This window comes from Ambystoma mexicanum, chromosome 2q (assembly GCF_040938575.1).
Source record: "Ambystoma mexicanum isolate Mex_15411 chromosome 2q, UKY_AmexF1_1, whole genome shotgun sequence".
Taxonomy (NCBI): Eukaryota; Metazoa; Chordata; class Amphibia; order Caudata; family Ambystomatidae; genus Ambystoma; species Ambystoma mexicanum.
This window is the reverse complement of record NC_090924.1, coordinates 1,016,509,553-1,016,531,426: the sequence shown is the minus strand read 5'-3', so window position 1 is coordinate 1,016,531,426 and position 21,874 is coordinate 1,016,509,553. Positions and strand designations below refer to the sequence as shown.

General features: G+C 46.0%; 1 protein-coding gene across 1 annotated transcript in view; it reads right to left on the bottom strand.

Moving 5' to 3' along the window:
- CUBN (cubilin) overlaps positions 1–21,874 on the bottom strand; it is a 1,794,835-nt gene that overhangs the window by 1,588,785 nt on the left and 184,176 nt on the right. The window contains exon 12 of the mRNA XM_069648353.1: positions 17,617–17,803. Coding sequence (XP_069504454.1) covers positions 17,617–17,803 — 187 coding nt within the window. The remainder of the gene's footprint in view (positions 1–17,616; positions 17,804–21,874) is intronic.

Below are 21,874 nucleotides of genomic sequence, written 5' to 3'. Positions count from 1 at the left end.
CAAAGTGGGCCACTTTGATTAATTACTTCACTATGCGGCTAGTCGGTTTCAACAGTGTTACTGGACATACATCCTTTAACACATTTGTCTAAAAAACTCCCCCTTGGGTACTACTCAAACAGTCTGTCACAAAAGGAATGTATTGCTATTTGCATCTGTCGGACAATTATTTATGCCCCAGTCTGATGCTGCCTGCCCCCGCCACCACTGCCCCCTGTCCATTCCCTCTGGGCCCTTAAACTGTGCCTTACTTGCTCTGCTGTGCTCTGTGCTGCATCCTACATATGTTTGGATGGCACTGCTTCCCACGTCATGAAAATGTAAGCCAGGCTGCATTTTGAGCCCGGCTTCCATTTGGATGATGGCAACCTTCTCCACAACATGCAGGTGCACTGTGGGTTTTCCCACTTTTTTTGCCAACAAGCACCAGCACCACCATGGATATTAATGCAAAGTGCCATATGTAAAGTGACAATTTATTCCAGACCAAAGACTCTATGCCACTGGTGTACTAATGGCACCACCAACGTGGGCATACTTCCTACATTGGCATAGGTAGTATGGACATGGTTTCCTCCAGTGGCATGTCTCTTGTTTTTTGGCATTATGGGCCAAGCCAGTAAGATGAGTGTTCTTACATGGTCATCCTGGCCTCTATTGGTGCAGCCAGTATGGACATCGTTTCCTTACAGTGGAATGGCATTTTTTACCGACATTATGGGCAAAGCCAAAATAAGTATGTCTGTATGTGGGAATACCACCACTTATTTGGTGTATCCAGTATGGACATGTTTGGGCATAGCCAGCATGAAAATGTTTTTTAAACTGACAGAATACTGGGATATATTTTGGGCAAAGGCATCATAAAAATGCATTGGAGAATGCCCCTGTGCCCTGTTGGTGACTTGGCATCTATTTAATATTTTCATGTGTTATCCTACCAAACGGATTGCAAACATTGTTGCTTTTTACCACATTTTTCACAGAATGGTAAAATGCACCATTCTAACCCATTGTCTAACAACTGTTCTCGATATCCTTTTTGGATGGTTGGGGCTGCCTCTCTATGCTCCGTCACTCGCTCATATTTATGGGAAATGTTTACACCTGTTCCACTGCTCCTATACTCTCAGTCGAGCCACAAGAGTTGAATCGTGTCTACTCACTGGGAGTACAGGCTGCATAACTCCCCTTGGATCAGCATACTTCACTTGCTTTTGCAGGTGTTGTCCACTGCGGCTCATACTTGGCTGCCCAGCTGCATCTCTTGGGTTCTCTGGCTTTGAGCATGACTAGCGGTAGATATGCTGGTCCCGTGAGTGGTTTTCAGTTGGCCCCCTGGTTGACATGGGTCATCTGGCCTATTTGGGGCAGAGCATAGGGTCATGTATATGAGGGTAGGAAGAGAGATCTCTCAGGTGTGTATTTGGATCTGGTGATGACTCAGGATTAGTGACTCTCCTTGCTGTGACATCCGCCGTGGGACACTGATTGCTAAAGCTCCTAGGAATGTGAAGATGGAGGTTGCAGCATGGCATTTTTAGTGGGTTTAAGAGCAGAGCCATAGTGAGTGTTCTTATGTGGAGATACACTCATGGGCACAGCCAGGATGGGCTTGTTTCCTTGATGTGGGATGGCATTATTACGGACATCATTAAGAGCCAAGCCAAAGTGTTCTTACATGGGATACTGCCCTATAGGGGTAAGGCCTGACTCCATGGCATGGCATTATTACTGGCATTATGAGAAAAGCCAAACTGAGTGTTCTTATGTGGGGATACTGGTCAAATGGGCAGAGCCACACCAGGGACAGGCTTTCTTGAGGAGACATGGCATTATTCTTGGCATGAGCAAAACCAAGCAGGGTGTTCTTACATGGGGATACTGTGATTGGTACAGTCAGCATGGGCTTGTTTTCTTGATGTTGCATGGCATTATTAGTGGCACTAGGAGCAAAGGTAACGTGACTGTTATTACGTAGGGGTTCTGGCAGATATGGGAGCAGCCAGCATGACAATGTTTTCTCGCCCTGTCACAATACTGCCAGATATTGTGTGCATAGGCATCATCAGAATGCCCTGGAAAATTCTCCTTTTTGCTTTTCGTGTCCTGGCATCTGCTGGATTTTCTCTTGTGTTACTCTCCAAATTTGATTGTAAATTGTATGGCTGTTGTCCACTTTTTCACAAAAAGTGTTCTGTAAAATGTACCATTTTTACCTAGTATTTAAGAAAATGTCCTGGGGAGACCGCCCCCTCGCCCAAATTCCCATTGGTTGTTTGGGATCCCTGACTACTCACAGTCACTTGCACATATTTCTGGGTAATATTTCCACTCCTACAATAAAAAACAAAATACACCAACGCCTACTGGATGCCTCTGCCCACATAACACATGACAATGCCCATACCAGGAACAGCCTCAGATGAGAACAGTGACACAGACCCACTGGCTGAACATAGCAGTTTTGAATTTCAGATGTATTGGAACCTCACAGAAATACAGCTTCAAGGTTGGCACCTGCATTTTATATAATATATATATATATTTTTTTTTTCTTACTGTTTTATTCTCTGTTTTCTCCTCCTCTCGCTTCTCTCTTCTCCCTTCCCACCTCCTTTACATTTTTCTATGCCAGCAACAAATGTTTGTGTCCTCCCCCCTTCCTTTACTCTCCCACCCCTCCAGCACTATCTGAAATGTCGTCAGGCCTAGTACGATAGTCGCTTGTTTTGTTCCTCTCCCTCCTTTCTCCTCCCCCCTCCCTCACCTCTTGTTAATCTCCGGTTCTACCAGAAATGTCATCAGGCCTAGTACGGCAGTCGCCTGTCTGTTTCCCATTTCCTTCCTATCTGTGTTTTAGCTCTTGCACCATCTGAAATGTCGTCATGCCGAGTACGATAGTTAATTTCACATTCTTGTTGTTCATGGCCTGTAAGTATGTCATTGTATTTTCTCTTGCTCCCTCCCTTGCCGTGAAGAGCTTTGAAACACATTGGGTATAGGAGCTATATTAATCAACTAGCATATCATATATCGTAGGAGTCACTCGCCCCCTGTCCGCAGCACCAATAGCTGCCTCGGCTACTGGCATGAAGGTTTGATTAATCATAGTGAATTACGTTAGAGTCAGTAAATGTTACATTTCTGTCATCTGCCACGAAGGCACAAGGTTTAGTTAGAATCAAACACTGTTGCCAAATCCTAGGATTGATTCATTGGATCAAAAGAAGGTTCACAGAACACTGAGCCCTAAAACCAGGACTCTGGTCTCAGCATGACTGGCTTCCATCCCCCACAAGCAAGTACTGTGAGCCTCATTACAAGTACTGTGGGCCTCATTACAAGTACGGCAGTGCAAGAAACATACGTGGTCATGCAGTCATAACTGTGTTACAGCTGCATTACCAGTGTATTACTGCACCATCGTACTGCAACTTTGGCGGTGAAGTGGAGGATTTTCCTCCAGCTAGAAGTGGTAGGTAAATACACCATCTTACTGCCCAGAAAACTGTAAAATCAGCGGAATTACTGCTGGTGGCAATTCTGCCGAAATCCCCATCAAGTCCTCTGGAGTCCAATAAATGGGGACTAAAACCACCTACCAACACTTGTATTCCGGCTGTGATTTTGCCGGACTGCATGGCAGTAATGGTAAATCCGTTTGGTGGCATTGCAGCAGATTTACCACCGAAATACCACCAACCTTGTAATGAGACCCATACTCTGCTATGAGGAGGCAGTGGTCAACATCCACCAACTCTTGGTGACCAGAAGACTGGAAATCAGTTCCTGAAAACTATCTGAACACTTACATAAGAGACAGTTCTACGTTTCCTATGCACAATGAAAAAGATATAAACTGAGAAAGCAAATTAAAAACTCCAGTGCTGAGACGCGGGAGCTGCACCACTAAATAAAGGCAGACAAATACATTCTCTAATTGTAGAAACTTTTTGACAAAAACAGAGTTAATTGCAAACCGTAAGGGAAATCACTACCGAATTTTGCAATGTGTTATATATGTGTATTCAACTATGCAAAAGTAGGCGGGATGGCCCCCTACTAAATTAGTTCGTCAATAGACTTTCATGAGACATTTGAAAGCTATATTTTATAGTTTCCTGCAGTTGTTTCCAATGGTCATAGTAAAATGTAGACCCTGCCCCACACCCCCTTCATTCAGCTATGTTTTGATTTGTCTCTTTTATCTTTTCTTTATATTCATAATCATAAAATTCAAGTTCAATTTGAATTTCCTTTGCAAAGAATTCATCATACATCAATGTAAAGTTGGGTGGATATAGATGCATGGCTACAGGTGTGGGCATGAATACTGCTGGTAAAGTTTTAATCAGAAAAGTTATCTGGAAAGGTTAACTCTACATCACCGTTGGCATATTGTCTGTTGGTAAACCTACAAAGACATTCTGTTCCCAGCCGTGGGTGGTGCTGTGTGCCTGCAGGATCCCTCAACATGAGTTTATCCAATCCCCCTGCATTCCCATTGCAGTTCTCATTCCCATGGTGCAAGTCATATACATGGCATCCCACATTGCCCTCTTCTGTCCCTCCCACCCATCTCCTCTCTTCTCCTATTAATGTCCTGTTATTTGATGAACTTCCCTCTCCACTCATTTCCCTAGTTGTAGGACCGTCATGTATTCATAATTCCTGTCTTGCTTGGGAAGGCAGTGGCAGTAGGCGCGCCTCATGGTCACCTGCCTACCATTCTGCTGGCAAAGGTTGCAATTGCCCATCTGCATTAGGCCAGCCCAGCTGTGACACTTTCCATCATACGCGAGTCTAGGGACCTCTCTAAAGCTAATTTGAATTAGAGATGGTGTCACCACCAGGTCCCTTTAGTTGACCTGTTCTCCTGGTTCTAGGTTGCGTATGTACAGGAAGCCATTCGCTGGAGGACATTTTGTCTCTGAGCCTGTTAATTTTCAAGAATTATTTTCTATAGAGCCTAACTTGCAATGAGCTTGCACATGGACAAATCTGACTGCAATGCATTCCATGAATTGGGACTTCTACTTCCAATATTGCACACTTTTGCTTCATTTTCACTAATACCAGTGTGCTCTTTAAGGGAACCTCCATGTGGTAGGACTGTGTTCAGCTCTGGCTGCCAGAGGCCTACCGACCAGTGGCTCCTTTTTTCTCAATGTGATTTGTTTTTACTCTTTAAAGATCTTCTTACTTTCATTCTCAAAATACGAATTAGGCTTTATATTGTCCTAGTATTCTCCATGACTGCTGCTATCATGAAAAATGCCTTAAAACATCTAGCAGTGAATTAATGAAGCAAAATGTGTCTGCTTTCTCTCTGGATTGTATGGTCACTGTCTATTGTACCAGGGCAGAGGTCAACATACTGAAATGACTTACACTATCTAGAATCAGGGGTCTTCAACCTGTGGCTCTCCAGAGGTACTGAACTGCGACTCCCATGATCCCTCACAATTGTCTATGCTGGTTAATGCTGATGGGTGTTTTAGTCCAAAAAACTGGAGAGACAAAAGTGCCAGACCACTGAGCTGGATCAACGATTACTTCTAGCTCTGTCCTCCTAACTGAAAGTACTAAATGTAGCTGAGAACTATGAGGGACTGTTTTGCCCCATAGTAACATCAAGATCCCCCGTGGCACAACCAGTCTCTGCATAGATGCTGGATGTGAAACCGTTACCCTTCCAAATAGAATTGTACATTAGGTAGATCTATGCTTGCAGAATACATTGCCCAACATGAGTACACATGTAGCTCACACTGTGGGCACTCAAATAGCAATCACAGTACATTGGTTGCCATCATCGGTGGTATAGGCAATGGAGTTTAAAAGGCACTCACACATGAAAGTGTCAAAGGCCAAATCCTTTCCTCCTCTAGAAGAATATCCAACCGGACAATCAAAGCAGGTATCCTCACCTGCCTAACCAGCTGGAATAGGCCAGTGAACAGGAAACTCATTTGTCTTATTAGGATATCCTCGCTTCTGCTTCATTTAGCATCAGTGGTGCATTTTTACATGACTAAATTGTCCTGCAAACACACTTACAAGTACCTGACATTAGGGCTGATTAAATGGGTTTATCTGTGTCCACCCGCTACATTCATGACTATGCAGACCATAGCAGCCCCACAATACAGGCATAGTTAGCTTTCAATCCACTGCCCATGCCTCCAACAATCAAACTTTAAGTCTAATTGTTAAGGTTGATGTAGGAGTTGTGAGCTAGTAAAGATGTCTCAGTTAAGATTTAAGACTGATGCAGAGCCGGAGAGAGAGGTCTAGAGGATAAACCCACTCTAGCAGAGCTCTCACACAGATCACCATTAAGCAGGGGCTTGAGGCATGGGCAGTTTGTGCGGTGGCCCAAGTCCCCGCTGTCTGGGGGGTCCACGCAGGCATTAGAGCCTGCCTCGACTGTACCAAATGATATTGTTTGCAAAAAGGGGGGCTGTGCTGCTTCCATATGTGATGCTCGCTTTTCTGTTTGTCTGAGTTAGGCCACAGTATCACCTCTCAACCCCGTGTGATGCTCTAGAGACAAATACGCGGTCCATCAGATGCTGCAGGCCCCATCAAGACTGCTTATCTCTTTCTTTCTTCTAGCAGAGCATTTAAAGTAGGAGCGATTTATGAGTCATGGCTCATTTGAGACCATTGTTTTGCACAAGACGTTCTTAACTTTTCCGTGTTAAGAAATGGAAAAGCAGAGGGGCGTGGCCAGCAGCCGAACGATGAGGACGTGAGCTTGCATTGCTCCCGGGCCGCCAGCTAGATCCTGAAATAATCCTGCTTTTCCTGCATGACTGAAAGTACCCAAAGCACCTCATTGACGTGGAAACTTCTGCTGCACACCCCTACCTGATCCCGGAGCAAATCGGTGCCGGGAGACCCACTTGGCACAATTTGCAAAATGCGAGCCCACGCGCCGCAAGACGTACAAAATGGCCGTTGCAGACCGCGGACGAGCGAAGGACGCAGCGCGCCATTGCCAAACCCTGCCCGTGCGTTGGCGGCAAACTAGCGGGTTGAGAGGAGCTAGGCCGAGCTGCACAGCGAGCGAAGGGAAAGGTGAATCGCCCCCAGCGTCGCTCCCGGACTGCGGGGAGCGAATCCCGCTGAGTGCCTCCCCGCCTCCCGCCTGCGGGATCCCCAGAGCTGCAAAGGTTTCCTTCCCTCCTGCGACAGATCGAGGAGTGGAGGGGAGACATCCTTGGAGGTGTCCCCTGCGGCTGACGACCGCAGACACCCAATCCTGCATTATCACGACGGTGTACGCGCCCATACACTGCTTCCGCCTGCCCCGACGACAACAGACATAATGCCGTCAGGCCACCCGGAGCCGCGGTGGCACCACGGGCGCTCCGCTCAGCGTCGAGCGCCTGCTAGACTCCTGGGGCGGCCCCCGCTCATCTCCAGATGGCTGCCGGTGGATCAATCCTGCGGTAAGGAGAAGGGTGGACAGGAGATCAGGGTGAACCCCCTGCGCAGCACACCTATATGCTCCCCCTCCCGCAGAACGGCTCATCGCCTGAGGGCCCCACTACAAGAACTCCTTCAGTGGCCCCATCCAATCCATAAATATAGATGGGCGACACACGTGGGACACCGAAATCCTGGTGCTTTGCTACCGTGCACAGGGACAATACGGTGCACCCGTCCCCGCGTAGGCAAGTAAAGTGGACCAGAAAACAAAACACTACCTATACTGTGTGGGCGCAGATCCATGAGTACTCCAGGGGATACGACACAAGCCCCCTGAAAGCAAAAATAAACTGACCGTTAAACCCAGCATGGAATCCAGCAGACCACACCTGGGCCGCGGAGAAGATCCACACAGTGGGGCAGCCACTACCATAACGGTCAAGGTCATACAACCCAGGATAGTAATCGCCCCCACCACCGGATAAGCAGGCGGATAAGCAGGCGGAAGCCGCGACAAACTGTCCACCGATTGACATCACAGACCATGCCAGCTGCTATGGGGAAAGATAAAACAAAAAAATTGATAAGTCAAAGCAAAATGGACCAATTCACCACGACCATGGCGAGCACCCAATCGGAACACGAGCAACCAGACACCATGGCGGAAACAGAGAACATTATATCCCTGAAGGACATCATGGCTGCAATAACAGACTCCAGAACCTCCATGGAACAAAAAATGGACAGCATTAGTACAGACGTCTCACTCCTTCACCATGATTTACAAAACCTGACCTCCCGCACAGGGGAAGGGGAGCAACGGATCTCTGGGACTGAGGACGGACTGCGCACTATGGAACAAAGGATGGCTGGGATTGTGACACATCTGAAAACACTGGCGGAGAGGGCAGAAGACAGTGAAGGGAGATCAAGACGTAATAACGTCCGCATCCTGGGTGTACCGGAAAAAACAGAAGGCCCTTCCATGGAGCTGTTCCTTGAACAATGGATAACCGATATGTTTGAGCCCCAGACATTCTCGAAGTTCTTCTCAATTGAGCGCGCACACCGGGTGCCCACTGGAAGACCGACACCCGGAGCGCCTCCACGCACCATAATTACAAAACTGTTGAATTATAGAGATAGAGATGTGTTGCTCCAGACGGCACGGGCCAAGGGCACACTGACCTTCAATGGGTCCAGAGTGACATTCTTCCCTGACGTCACAAGGGAGGTGCAGAAGGCCAGGCAGTCGTTCGATCAGCTCAAAAGACAACTCCAGACCATACACGTGAAATGTGGCTTACTATTTCCGGCCCAGCTCAAGATCTATCATGGAGGAACAACGGTGCACTTCACTGACCCAAAAGAAGCGTGGAACTGGGCCGAGAAACACATTGAAGGCGACTGGAGACAAGGGAGCAACAGGAACAGAAACAGGAACCGGCGTGAACCACCAGACAGAAGGCGCCCGGCCCCACAACCTCCGATGCAGGAACCACCACAACAAGAGGAAATGGACTGAAACAGTAACACTAACAAGGAGTACTACCCCGCCGCGACCCAATTAATGGGTTATCATACCACCTCGGCATAAGTGTGGCGGGCGGCCCGCGAGGCACGGATGCACTCATTGTAACGGCCAACGCCAAGCCCTCGACTTGAGACTTGAGACTTGAGACACCAGACCCGCTAAGGAGCAGTAAGTCGGGGGGAAGGTGTAAACAGTTCATACTAAGTTAATCTGGCGACATAGTTGTTAGGCGCCAGTAGTGTTAGGGCGACAGATACTTCATGTTGGGGAGGAGTATGGGGAGGGGGGATAAGAATTTGTTTTATGTTAGGTACCTCCCAGGAGGTCATACTATTTATAATGTTAAGAATCACACCGTCTCTAGCACACTTATTGTCACACTACTATTGCTAGCAGCCCACGTAACACAAATGGATGAGCATGTCCTGATGGGAAACCAACCTATTCTTAATCATGCCAAACATTACCAAAGTGCAAAACCACACAGCACCCTCAATAACCCGACGCATACAGTTGTCATCCACACACGTTTCAAATGGCGGGAGTTACTAACGTGAACAAAAACAGAACAATCCGAGTGTTGACATGGAATGTGAATGGGCTCGGCAACTGTATTAAAAGATGACTAGTACTACAATCATTGAACAGACACTCCCCAGATGTGGCATTCTTCACGGAGACACATCTAGCCGGCACCAATTGCACATTCTTCAGGCGCATCAACTACAGACTAGCATTCCACGCCGGTTTTACCATGGGGTCACGAGGGGTACTAATCCTAGTACACAAAAGACTCCCCTTTGTGCCCACGCCCAATACACAAGACACGGGAGGGAGGTTTGTGCTCACGACAGGAACACTCTGGGAAAGCTCTGTAACCATGCTAGCTGTATATGCACCTCCCAACCTACTAACCCCCCCTGACCAATGACATCATGCCCCTAATTATGAATAACCTCGCAGACCTTACACTAATTCGGGGAGACTTCAATGAAGTAATGAATGTAGACCTTGATAGAACACATATAGGATCCAGAAACCCGAACACACGCTCCAAACTTGCCACATTCACTGACGTATTGGGGCTGCGAGACGTGTGGAGGATGCTACACCCTGACACAAGGGAATACTCATACCACTCCGGAGCACATGCCTTGCTGTCTAGGCTGGACTATTTTCTATTGCCACTAAATAACATGCATGAGGCATGTGAGGCACAATTTCTTCCCAGAGGTATATCGGACCATTCCCCGCTCATAATAACAATCAAAACCAACAGATCGATCCCCCCACCCAGCTGGCGATTGAACAGCTACTACCTAGACTTCCCAGAACTAGTTGAACACGTCCAAAAGACCACTGAGGAATATTTTGAAATGAATACCGACTCAGTAGACAGCCCGGTAACGTTATGGGAGGCTTTCAAGACAGTGCTCAGAGGGGAAATAATAGCCTGGACCACAGCTCATAAGGAAAAACAACTAGAAGCAATACGTGATGCCGAAGCGAAAGTGCAAAAAGCAGAGGCTGATCACCTGACCCATGACAAACCGGAAACACATCGCGCACTACAATTAGCGCAGACACAACTTCATCACATAGCCCTAGACAATGCAAAGCAGGCACATACTGCGATGCGAGCAAAGATATATGAAACAGGGGACAAAGCCGGGAAGATACTGGCATGGCTAGAACGAAGAGACCTAGGTCTCAAACAAGTCAGGCAGCTGACAACAGAAGATTCGGAACCATTAGTGACAGACCTAGATATAGCGGAACGTTTTGCAAAATACTACGAGTAGCTATATAAGGCACCCACCTCACCACCTGTAATGGACATCCTGGAAGAGATTACCCTCCCTACTCTAAATACAGAACAGTCTAATCTACTAGAACAAGTAATCACTGAGGAAGAGCTAACCGAAGCCATGTCAGAACTCCAATCGGGCAAGACCCCAGGCCCGAGCGGCTTCCCCATCGAATTATGGAAAGAAATAGGCACGAATGTAATTTCTCCACACTTACTTCGCTTACTACAACACTCATACTCACAGGGCTGTCTCTCCCCAGACCTAAGGAAAGCCACAATAATAGTTCTGCCCAAAGCAGATAAGCCGCCCGATAAATGTAGCTCCTACAGGCCCAACTCTCTTATAAACTGCGAGGTCAAAATACTGGCAAAGGTACTAGCCAACCGCCTGCAACAAGGTTACACACAGCACTGGAAAAACTACTAGAGATACAGGACCCCCTGGCCCTACTCGCCATAGACTTCGAAAAAGCTTTCGACTCTGTCTATTGGGAGGCAGTATGGGTTATTATGCAGCGCATGGGCATAGGACCATACTTTATGAGCTGGGTCAAACTGCTATACAACTGCCCAGAAGCAGCTACAAAGGTAAACGGACATGTTTCAAATCCTTTCCAGCTAGGCAAAGGCACAAGGCAGGGCTGCCCTTTATCAGCCCTAATCTTTGCAATAGCAATTGAGCCCTTAGCAATTCTATTGAGATCCACACGAACATGGAGCGGCTTCAGGTGGTCAGATGACTAGGAGGACAGAGTGCCCTTATATGCAGATGATCTGTTGGTATACCTGAAAGACCCACGCGAATCCTGCCCCATAGTGACGCGATTATTAATAAGATACGGCACGTTTAGTGGCCTCCGCGTCAACTGGACTAAATCCATACTATTCCCACTGAAGCAAATAGATAACGCGGTGCCGGACGAGTGTCCATACTGTGTGGAAAAGGAGCAGTTCAGATACCTAGGCATCCAAATTACGAATAACCTAACAGACTATGTGACCAAGAACCTACACCCAATAACGACGAGATTCAAGGAAGACGTCGGTCACTGGATGTCCTTGCCACTAACACTATTGGGTAGAGCTGCATTCTTTAAGATGATGGCGCTCCCCCGCTTTGTCTACATACTCCAAAATGCTCCACTACCTATAGCGCCCAGTGAATTCCATAAAATAGATCAGATGCTTAGAAAATTGCTATGGAACGGAGGTCACCCTCGCTTAGCACTAGCCACACTACAAAGATCTGTATGGGAAGGTGGAATCGGACTCCCCCGATTGCAAACCTACTACTGGGCCAGTCAAATGGCAATAGTGAATGATAGACTTCATGAGGACACAACACTACCACACAACAGAGAACAAGATCCCAACCAATATGAAAGATCCGTTATAAGGCACCTTTACCGTAAAAAAGACCGATCTGCTGCCCCGTCCATGATGACGCACATATCCCTAATATGGACAGACACCCACAAATATTTAGGCTGGGACAAAAAGTTAACTCCAGCACAACCGCTGTGGAATAACAAACTACTCCCGGAAGTGAACACATTACCAAAATGGCACTCCTGGACCCAACTAGGCATTACCAAAATTGGGGACGTAGTGAGAGGAAGCGAAATAATACCATTTACAGAATTAAGCACTACCTTTGCACTTCCAACAAATGAGCAGTATCACTACACACAACTGAAGCATGCACTACAGATTCATCTTCCTGAAATGATTGATATGCCTGATTACACCCCCTTAGAACGTAACCTATTCCCAGAGATGATTAAAAACAAAGTTACATCCACCATGTATAGTGCCATAACATCCTTTGCCACCGGGGAGCTGTCGAGTCTGAAAGCCAAATGGGAGGGGGGCGTGGGTGACATACTTCCAGAAGAATGGGTAACTGCCCTGATGTTCCCCAGAGAAACAGCGATTTCCTCCAGGCTCAGACTGATTCAATTAAAAATATTGCATAGAATATATTACCTGAGGGTAGCACTATTCAAATGGGGCAAGACCACCACTCCATCCTGCTTGAGATGCAAACGAGAACAAAGGCTCGTATTACCACATACTATGGGAATGTACCATAATCCAACAATACTGGCAGCAGTGCTGTGATGATCTCTCAAGGGTATTGGGCAAAACGATTCATAGAAGTGCAAAACAGCTACTGTTGGGGATAGAAGATGAGGTTGAACTGTCACGCTATGAAAAACTGCTCTTATCTACTACCACTGCGATTATCAAGAGGAATATAGCACAACTCTGGGGCTCTGAAACGGCACCAAGCTATGAGCAGTGGACCACGGATGTGGACATTTGTATTGCAATGGAGAAAAGAGTCTACACGGCTAGGGGATGCCCTGAGAAAGGCCCTAAAATTTGGCAAAAGTGGGAAGACGCACACAGAAGTAGCCCCCGCCAAGAATCGGGCTAACATCCAAAGACATGTACAGAAACCTAAAACTACGTGATACTAGCGCAGCAAATGTAATTAGATGTGTTAAGAGACTCCGCTGAAGTGGATACACGGTGTGAAGTTGTTGTCGGGTGGGAAAGGGAAATAACCGTTACATCGCTATGCGAGGCTGTATGTTTTCTCTATGTGCAGAAAAACAATAGAATGTTGTATTAAAAAAAAAGAAATGGAAACGCACATTTTTATTCGGTAAGCAAACACAAAGCACCAGTTACCTGCCTAAATGTACTCCCTCTTCCAGGCCAATTAAAATATATCCCAGAAATCATTTTTAAAGTACATTATTTCAGATGTCCATATTTAACACACCAACACGCATTTATTTTTGATAGAATGTAATACAATCATAACATCATTTATGAAGCCTGCATTTGTCAAACAGTGAAACACAAACAGGTATCCGTTTCAACCCTTACATTTTGTTATTAATACTTGAAGGTACATTTTCAAAAGCCAAAGGCCATTTTTTGCCTTCTCCTGAGTTGCATCTGCTATTTGTAGTCGCCCATTCAAGATGGGAGATTAATGCCATAATGTACACTTTTTGCCTAACCTTTTTTAACATGGATTTATATATTTGTGCCTTAAAATGGTTTGTGTACTTTTCAAGTCATCTATATAAAAGAGAGTATTGTTGAAAGCCAAACATCGGGGCGTAGAGGGTAAATGATGAGAGGGCAAGTGAGTCATGAGTAATTTGCATGCAGAGGATAGGGCAATAGCGATTGTAATCATGGCGGCTGGTGAGGCTATTTTCCCTGGTTGTGGCTATGTGCTGCTTTTCCGGGCACAAGTCTGCTCATCCACTCACTTTTTCAGAGTGTGGATACAATCCCAGTTGGGTCTTTTTGAGTGCAGAAAGCTTGATCAAGTGTTTGGCTACCAGGATTTCCCCCAGGTTGTCATGTTCCCAGTGCAGACGCTTACCCACAAGACCACATAAAAGTGTCTTCAAAGCACGTGTCTCATATTGGGATTTTGTTTTCTTGGGAATATTTCACTATAGATTGTTGGGTTTAAAATGTGGGTACCTTTTATCCTTTGCCTAGTTATTAGAAAATCTCCTGTCTCCAGTTATTTTTCCGATGTTGATATAATTTTTTGAAAGAGCCAATGCTCTTTTGTCTTGTGCACTTTCTGCTAAGGGCAAAGATGAACTGAACTAAATGTGTATATTTGACTTTAAGATATGTACAGTTACTGTGCATATATTTATGGGTGCCAGCTTTGATTTTTACTATGGGGGCAGAAGTTCCCACACTGAGTGAAAGGAGGAAGAAGTACCCATTCCCAGGTTGAAACTACATATTTTACAGCAGGAATAGGGGAAAAAAGCCATAGGATTCACGAGAAGGTATAAACATATAACATCTCAGCAACAGTAACCTTACCTGCTGAGTTGCCTTTGTAACATTCTGCTATAAGATCCCCTGCTTTGCCCTGCTATTTCTGCACCTGCCAAAACAGCTTTGGCCTGCTCACCCCCTCCAATCAAGTCACAGGGGGTACATTGATGAGGCTCCCTTCTCATTTTGAAGAGAGCAGCACTTGATAATGACACACGATGCATGCCAACTCCGATCTATGTGATTATTGCGACCCTCACAATTGCGACGGCCGAAAATGCCAACTTAAAAAAAAAAAACCCTTTACACCACATATCTATGCGGGGGGAGACACCCCACAACGTCCCCATATTAATATCATATTCTATTCCCCCCCCACATATATATGTGGTGTAAGGGGGGGTCTAAAAAAAAAGAAAAAAGTCGGCATTTTCAGCAGTCGTAATTGTGACAGCAACATTTTGGTACAATTCCTGGCAACTCCACCAAGCCTGAACTGATTAGGAGAGGAGAAAGAAATCCTGCCATACCCAGTGATTTAGAAGAGCACCACACTCAATCCAGATTTTGTTGTGTGTTTTTGGACCCACCATGCATAAACTTTGAATCTCCACCGGGCCAAAATGACACTCCTGCCCCGGTTGATAAGGAGAATGGGTACAACTGTGACCTCTCCCCTACGTACTCAGCTCCTACGCGTATAATATTGAGCTCTATTCATTTTGTTAACATTTGAAGACCTGTGAAATTACTTATTCTCACTGCCCCAAGCCCTCCCAGGTAAATAGGCTCTGTTGCACTATACGGCCATCCCGCAGTTACGCATCCCTCCCGGTCTGCCCCAGTCCCAATCCCTAAGCCACTCCTGACATGACATCCTTGGAACCTGCTTGGATTTTATTTCTGTTAACAGTCATCAAATCTATGGATTCTGAAATAAAAGCATAGTGCTAGTTTCCACTATGTGGCCAAATAAATATAACAATAAAAATCAAAACAATTGTGGAACTTCTGGTAAAACAGCAGTTATGTTCAGATAGCAAAAGACAATCACTATATGTTTGCAATGCCTTCCACAGTCAGATGGTGTTTTCAACCCAAGGTTTCAACAATAACTTTTGCAAACAATATGTCTACCAATTATATCTGGGAAGAGATATGTTCAAGTGCCAGATTTGCAGACTGTTCTCAAATCCCTGCTTCGCCACTTAAACAAAGTGTGTGCTCCTAATGGGGGGCCGTTTGGGCCATAATTCAAGATTCATAAATGTATGCACTGAAATGTATGTTATGTGGCTTTAGCTTCGGTTAATGAGAGGCCGGCACGTGCTGCGTGAGTCCTTGAGGGTGAGGAGGTCTTCGGTCCTCTGTGTTCTACGCCAGTGACAAGATGGTGTGCTTATTGTTAGTTAGCAATTGGTTCTACTAGGTGGCAGAGGGCTTACCCCTGATGCAACATAGTTTCAAGCTGGCAAACACATCAACCAGTTCTGTTATGACAGGGGTCTCCAGGTGTTTTGGTCTACAACTCACAAGAGCTCTAGCCAGCCTAGTCAATGTTGAGGGCCAAAACAGTCCAGTTATAGTCCAAAACATATGGAGAGCCACACAGTGCAGACTCCAGTGTTATGAAGGTGCATCAGACCTGACAAGCTATGCCTCACTGGTGTTGTAACGGGCAATGGAAGAGAGAGGAGAAAGGATTTCGTTTGCCCCAGGTGCATGGGGAATACAGAGTAATTAAGATGGATTCATCATGTGAGCATTTGTGGCATGTGGTTTAGTGTGTCTGTTCATGCATGGACAGATGCTGCTAAATCTTTTTATTCCCTATCGGGATACCATTTCAGTGGAAATGATCATGCATGCTCCGCTCACAGGATTGAAACTGAGCCTTCATCAAGGAGCGTGTTGTACTGTTGCAGTTGAGTGCGGCTGCGCTCAGCGGCAGTTGATTGCACTTAGCTGCTTCCATTTATATGGAGAACAGAGAGCAGCTTTGGTAAGGCATGGAGCAGTGTGTGGGGATACACTACATGTAGATGTGTTAGTATGATGGGGGGGAATACAGGTGAAGAAGGTCATAGGAAAGGCCAGATATTTTCTTTTTCGCCCAGAGGAAGCAAGAGCAGGCGAGAGGTTGGGGGGTTTCTAGAGATGTGAATATGTAGTTTATCATTCTCTATATCTGTCAGCACTCAGTTATGTTTTATTGGATGTATATTTATATTTGGTTCCTGAAATATTGAGAAACCAACTATAGCCCATGCGATAACCTTAATAGGGCATCACATGGAGATAACATGGGAAGACTGGTCTCGCTTTCTGGCCATGATAGGGAAGAACTATCAGAGGCCAGAATGGATGGGGACAGTGAGCAGAGTGTACCAAAAAGTATTCTCAAGTTGCTAGTGCCTGCACACAACCGAGAGTAGGCAACGCATTCTGCTGATGCGCCGTCTCACGAAATTCTCAAACGGGTGTAGTTGGATCTCTGTGCCCCTGCAGCCCTTTCCCTTGAGATGGGTCACCCCTGTCAGGCGACGGGCAAGGCTGCCTTTTTCTGCTACCAACAGGAATAGTAGGTTGAGTATTTCTTTTTCCATTGGTCATCACCACGTCGAGGGGTCGAAATGTGAAAAGAGCATTTATGCAGAGTTTACTGAATGTCTAGGTATGCATGGGGAGGGGCTTGTGCCAACAGCCAGTCTCTTTTGTGAGTCAAAGACTGGTTAAGCTGACATAAGGATAGTAACATCACTAAGAAGATGTTCAAGTGACTTAAATGCCCATAGACATAGAAGCAAAACCACCAAGTGGCAAATGCGGTGGTATGACCTAAGAAACCAACTTCCCAGAAGTGGCCAACTTTGAAGGCGCCCTGAATCCCTTGCCAATTAAATGACAAACTCAAAGTTTGATTAGAAGAGCAAAGAGTCTTGATTTTACTACAACATGGAAAAGAAGAGTAAACATTATTTAATAAAGAAGTGAAAAAACATACCTTGCTGAGGAGTTTGGCACTGTGGGCCTGTCCATCTGCTGGTGCAGTTGCATAAGTAGCCATTCACGCCATCCGTGCAGGCGCCGCCGTTTTGGCAAGGGTTGCTGGCGCATTCATTGATGTTCTCAGTACAGTTCGTTCCTGTCCATCCAGGGTCGCACTGGCACACGTAGCCCAAAATCGTAGTCTATTTGTAAAACACAAGCAGAAAAGAGCACTTTTAAAAACATCAACGAAAAGAGAAAATGAAAATCACCTCTTAGAACAGAGTTGAACGTTTTTAAAAAAAAAACAAATGCAATAAAACTCTAACCATTTATTACACATGTAAAGCAAGGGTCCTTAATACTTTCCATACCTTCGCTCCCTCCTCTCCTGAGGACCTGCTGCCCTTATGACTATAATATGTAAGTGCTCCAAGATGCTGGCAACTCCAAGCCACAGCTTAGGGGGCCTCAGCCTCCGACACCACAGGCTATTCCTATAAAGTTCCTAGCAGGCCTCGGGAGTAGGCGGGCAGCCTGGCCAGGGCTTTGCCTTGAGTTCCAATCAGCTTTCCCGGTAATAGATACTGGCTATTGCAGGTCATTCAGGTGTTACATGGTAAGTAGTAGGGTATTTACGGTGCTCAGTCCTAGGCAATGTATGAGCCAAGAGCCGCCCCTGAGCCCCAGAACGAGCTGCTCAGAGTCTCATGGCAACATGAGATGGTGAGATTAGGGGAGGTCCCACACCATGGGCGTAGGACATGGAGGGTAGGGGAGACAAATCCCCCCCACAATTTTATGGGGGGGAATATAATGGCATTTATCCCCCCAGAATATGTAAGTGTTATCATGCACGCAGTGCACTGTGTCTCTGCACTGTCTGCAGTTGATTCATGCAGTGTTTAAAAATACTTCTGCAGGCTGCAGCCGTCAGCATGCAAAAGTACAAGTTTGGCAGACTGCAGGCTATGATATGATATGATATGGCATTTATAACGTGTCTATACACAAGTGTTTCAAGGCTAAATGTACTTCTGCTCGCTGCGTGCCGCGCGCCTGTGCTTTTGGTACTTGCCCGGGCCGGGAAGAAACTGCACCTGCCCCGATGCAGTACACTGCTGCGCAGCCTTAGCCTGTGTTTTTCCAGAACGAAGTGGAGCAGCCAGGCAGCGGCGCGTGCTGGTGCTGACTGAGAAGGTTGGGCCGGCCTCTGAGACAGACAGCGTTTGATTATTGAGGGAGTGGGAGCCTAGAGAGAGACTTGACTCGAGCTAGCTATGGTAAGTGTCATAGTGTGTGTGTGTCACGTTGTGTGACTGGACGAGGGAGGGGGAACAGTATGTGACTGAGTGTGTGATGTTGTGAGGCGGGGGCCGATCCTTAAGAAAACCACAACCCGATGTCTTGACAATATACAGTGTCCAAGTAGAAATGCCGGTAGATCCCGCTCTATATGCGACTGCTCGTATTCCACAAATATTTTGCATTACACTGTGAAATGTATGGTGTTCTTTTAGAGGGAGTTTTCCTTCATGGTTTTGGAAACACTGATTTTGTGACAAATGTTTTATCCACTAAAAAATGCCTTTTGATTGAATCACTGCCACTACATCTGCCGCTCCAGAGCAGCTTTATTCTTTAAAGATCACTCAGTGTTAAAGTTCACCAAAATCTAGGACACTGTACCAATGTGTGTGTACACATGCATCCAGAATAAAAACAACAATTGCACCAAACAAGTGTTTCCAAATGTTAATTATTTGACAAAGCCACTACGTCAAGTGCTGGCCAGTTTTTAAATTCTCCCAGTTTAGGGGATTTGACCAGGATCACACATTTATTGTTAGACATGGAGGAGATGCCAGGATTAACCCATGGGTCTCCTGTTTGCACAGTTGAACAGCAGCAGATCACATCTCCATTGTGCCACCTACACCGTGTCTGCCATTTTAGTGGCATTTACATTATTGGATGGTAAACTCTGTGACCTGCGGTCCAGAGGGGTAAACGTTACTTAATTATGATTATTTTTTCATTATAATCTGGCTTGAGTGCTGTGGGTCCATCATATGGCAGGAACATATCCTTACTCGAACACACTTTAAATAGTGCACTGGCTGCTCTTCGCTCCTGAAATATGATGTACAAACCTATAGGGAGACCCCCTGTGTATTTCTAAACTGAAGTAAGGCGAGGCCGCTTTGCTGCGTTGGCCACCTGCTGTAACCTGCACGCGCGCATGTGGGGAATGCACACACGCCAGAGCAATGTGTTTAAAGTGCTGTTTAGACCCGTTAGGGGTTTGTCCTCTGTGCTGGTGGCACTGTGGTGGCAGTTTGTGTGACTCCGTGGAATGCCCCCTCACACCTGGGGAATGCACCCTGACCAAGGGGCACCTCGAGGAGGTATTGGACGATATGCAGTGATCTGCCCAGGATGTTAATGGGGCTCTGTGTTTTATAGGGTGCTGTATTTACTTTTGCGGGGCAAAGTGGTACTTTTTGAGGGAAGGCACGGAAAATGTAACACAATAAGACTTATTTGGGCAGGGCTTATTTAAAAGGGCTGTGAGCTGCTCCCGGAATAGTAGATCATAGGAGACATTAGGCGGATCACTAGGCGGTCGCCATGGTGATGCTCTAGCATTGGAATAGGGTGCAGGGGCGTATGTACATCTTCAGGTGGCATGGCCTTGGGATATTACACTTCACCCTGCGCCGGATGTCTGAGCCCATGCAGCACCATGGCGACAGGACGAGTTCACCAAGCCCGTGTCAAAGTGAACTAGACACACATCAGCGCCTGGACCACCATGTAGGACAGGGTTGCCGGGTATGAGATCTGCCAAAGATTGTCTCCCCCTTATCTGCAATCTGACAACATCCATTTGCCCGCTTTTTATTGTAATGTGATTGGACTGCTTTAAACTGTCGATGCTGCTGGAGCCATGATTCAAACATGAGAGGGTTAGGGTCGAGGGTGAAACACTTAACCACAAGCCCACTCCATTGTCTTATCAGGATATTAGTGAAATTGCTTGTTTTTAGATTTAAAAGGTGTGCACCTTTTATTTACTTGCAACGCTATAGGAAACACTCCATCTTTGCGCTTTTTTTCTAGGTGTTCATGATTAACCTTCGAGAAGCAAATAGTGGCATGGGTGATGTTGTAACACTGCGAGCATAGGATAGGTCGCTAATATTAATAAATGGTGTTCTTGTTCATGTGGATTCCTCTTGCTTCTAAGCACTTGTACTAGTAGGTGTTATTACCCAATATTTTAATGCTATTCAATGTTTCAACCTTGAGAGAATGACTGGCTGGATCAGTCCTACTGCAGTATAAGTGTTTCTCAAGTGCGCCCGGCAAAGGCTGTGTGTGGACATGGAAAATACAGAGAAACAAGGCTTTGGCTATTATATTAAACTGTGCTCTTTTTAGAGCGCAGTGCCCTACTTAGGAAGTAGCCAAGAGCTTATGTCAAATGCCTGTCAATAATGCTCATCTTAAAAAAAACCCAGCAAACCCAGTAGTGTCAAAACCCAATATATCTCAGTTGAGGTATTATTTATTTGAGTATTTATTTATTTATTGGGCATTTGTTAGGAGCTTATACAACAAGTAAATTGCGTTTCAAAGTGCACACAGGGCAACAGGGAGGGAACATGCGATTGAAAAAAATGAATACACTGGACGATAAAGGCGAGCCTATTAGGCCTTGTGAGCATTCAGAGCGTGTAAGTGCAGGGAGAGGAGAGGGGAAGAGGGAGAGGGGGGTAAGTGCAGGAACGCCTGTGCTCGTGAGTGAGCAGCAGATTTAAGTGCCCAGAGTAGGAAGTGCTAGGGAGCATTCATCAGCTTGAATGTGAGACTAAATAAGATTGCATGCAGAGCCCACACAGACAGAATGCTGCAGGAGGTTCAAAATGGTGAATCAAGGTTTGACCCGTTCAAGAACCTAAGATTGTAGTTATGGGCATTTGACTAAATCTGGCTTTGGTAACCCACCATCTTGCCTGTGAAGAATCAAGTTGAAACAGGTGGGTTTCTATCCTACCTGTTAGGCTAACATGTCAGTATGCTTCCCAGGTTGATTGATAGCAGATATGTATACGTTTAATGCTCCAGTTAACGCATGATTTTTCTTTCCTGACCAAACTTGTCTTCTGATGTTATATTATTCCTTTCCTCAAAGAGGTGGCCAGCACCTTGACGAGATTGTGCGTGACACACTGTAACCACAAGCAATATTTATAAGGAGAGTGGATGAG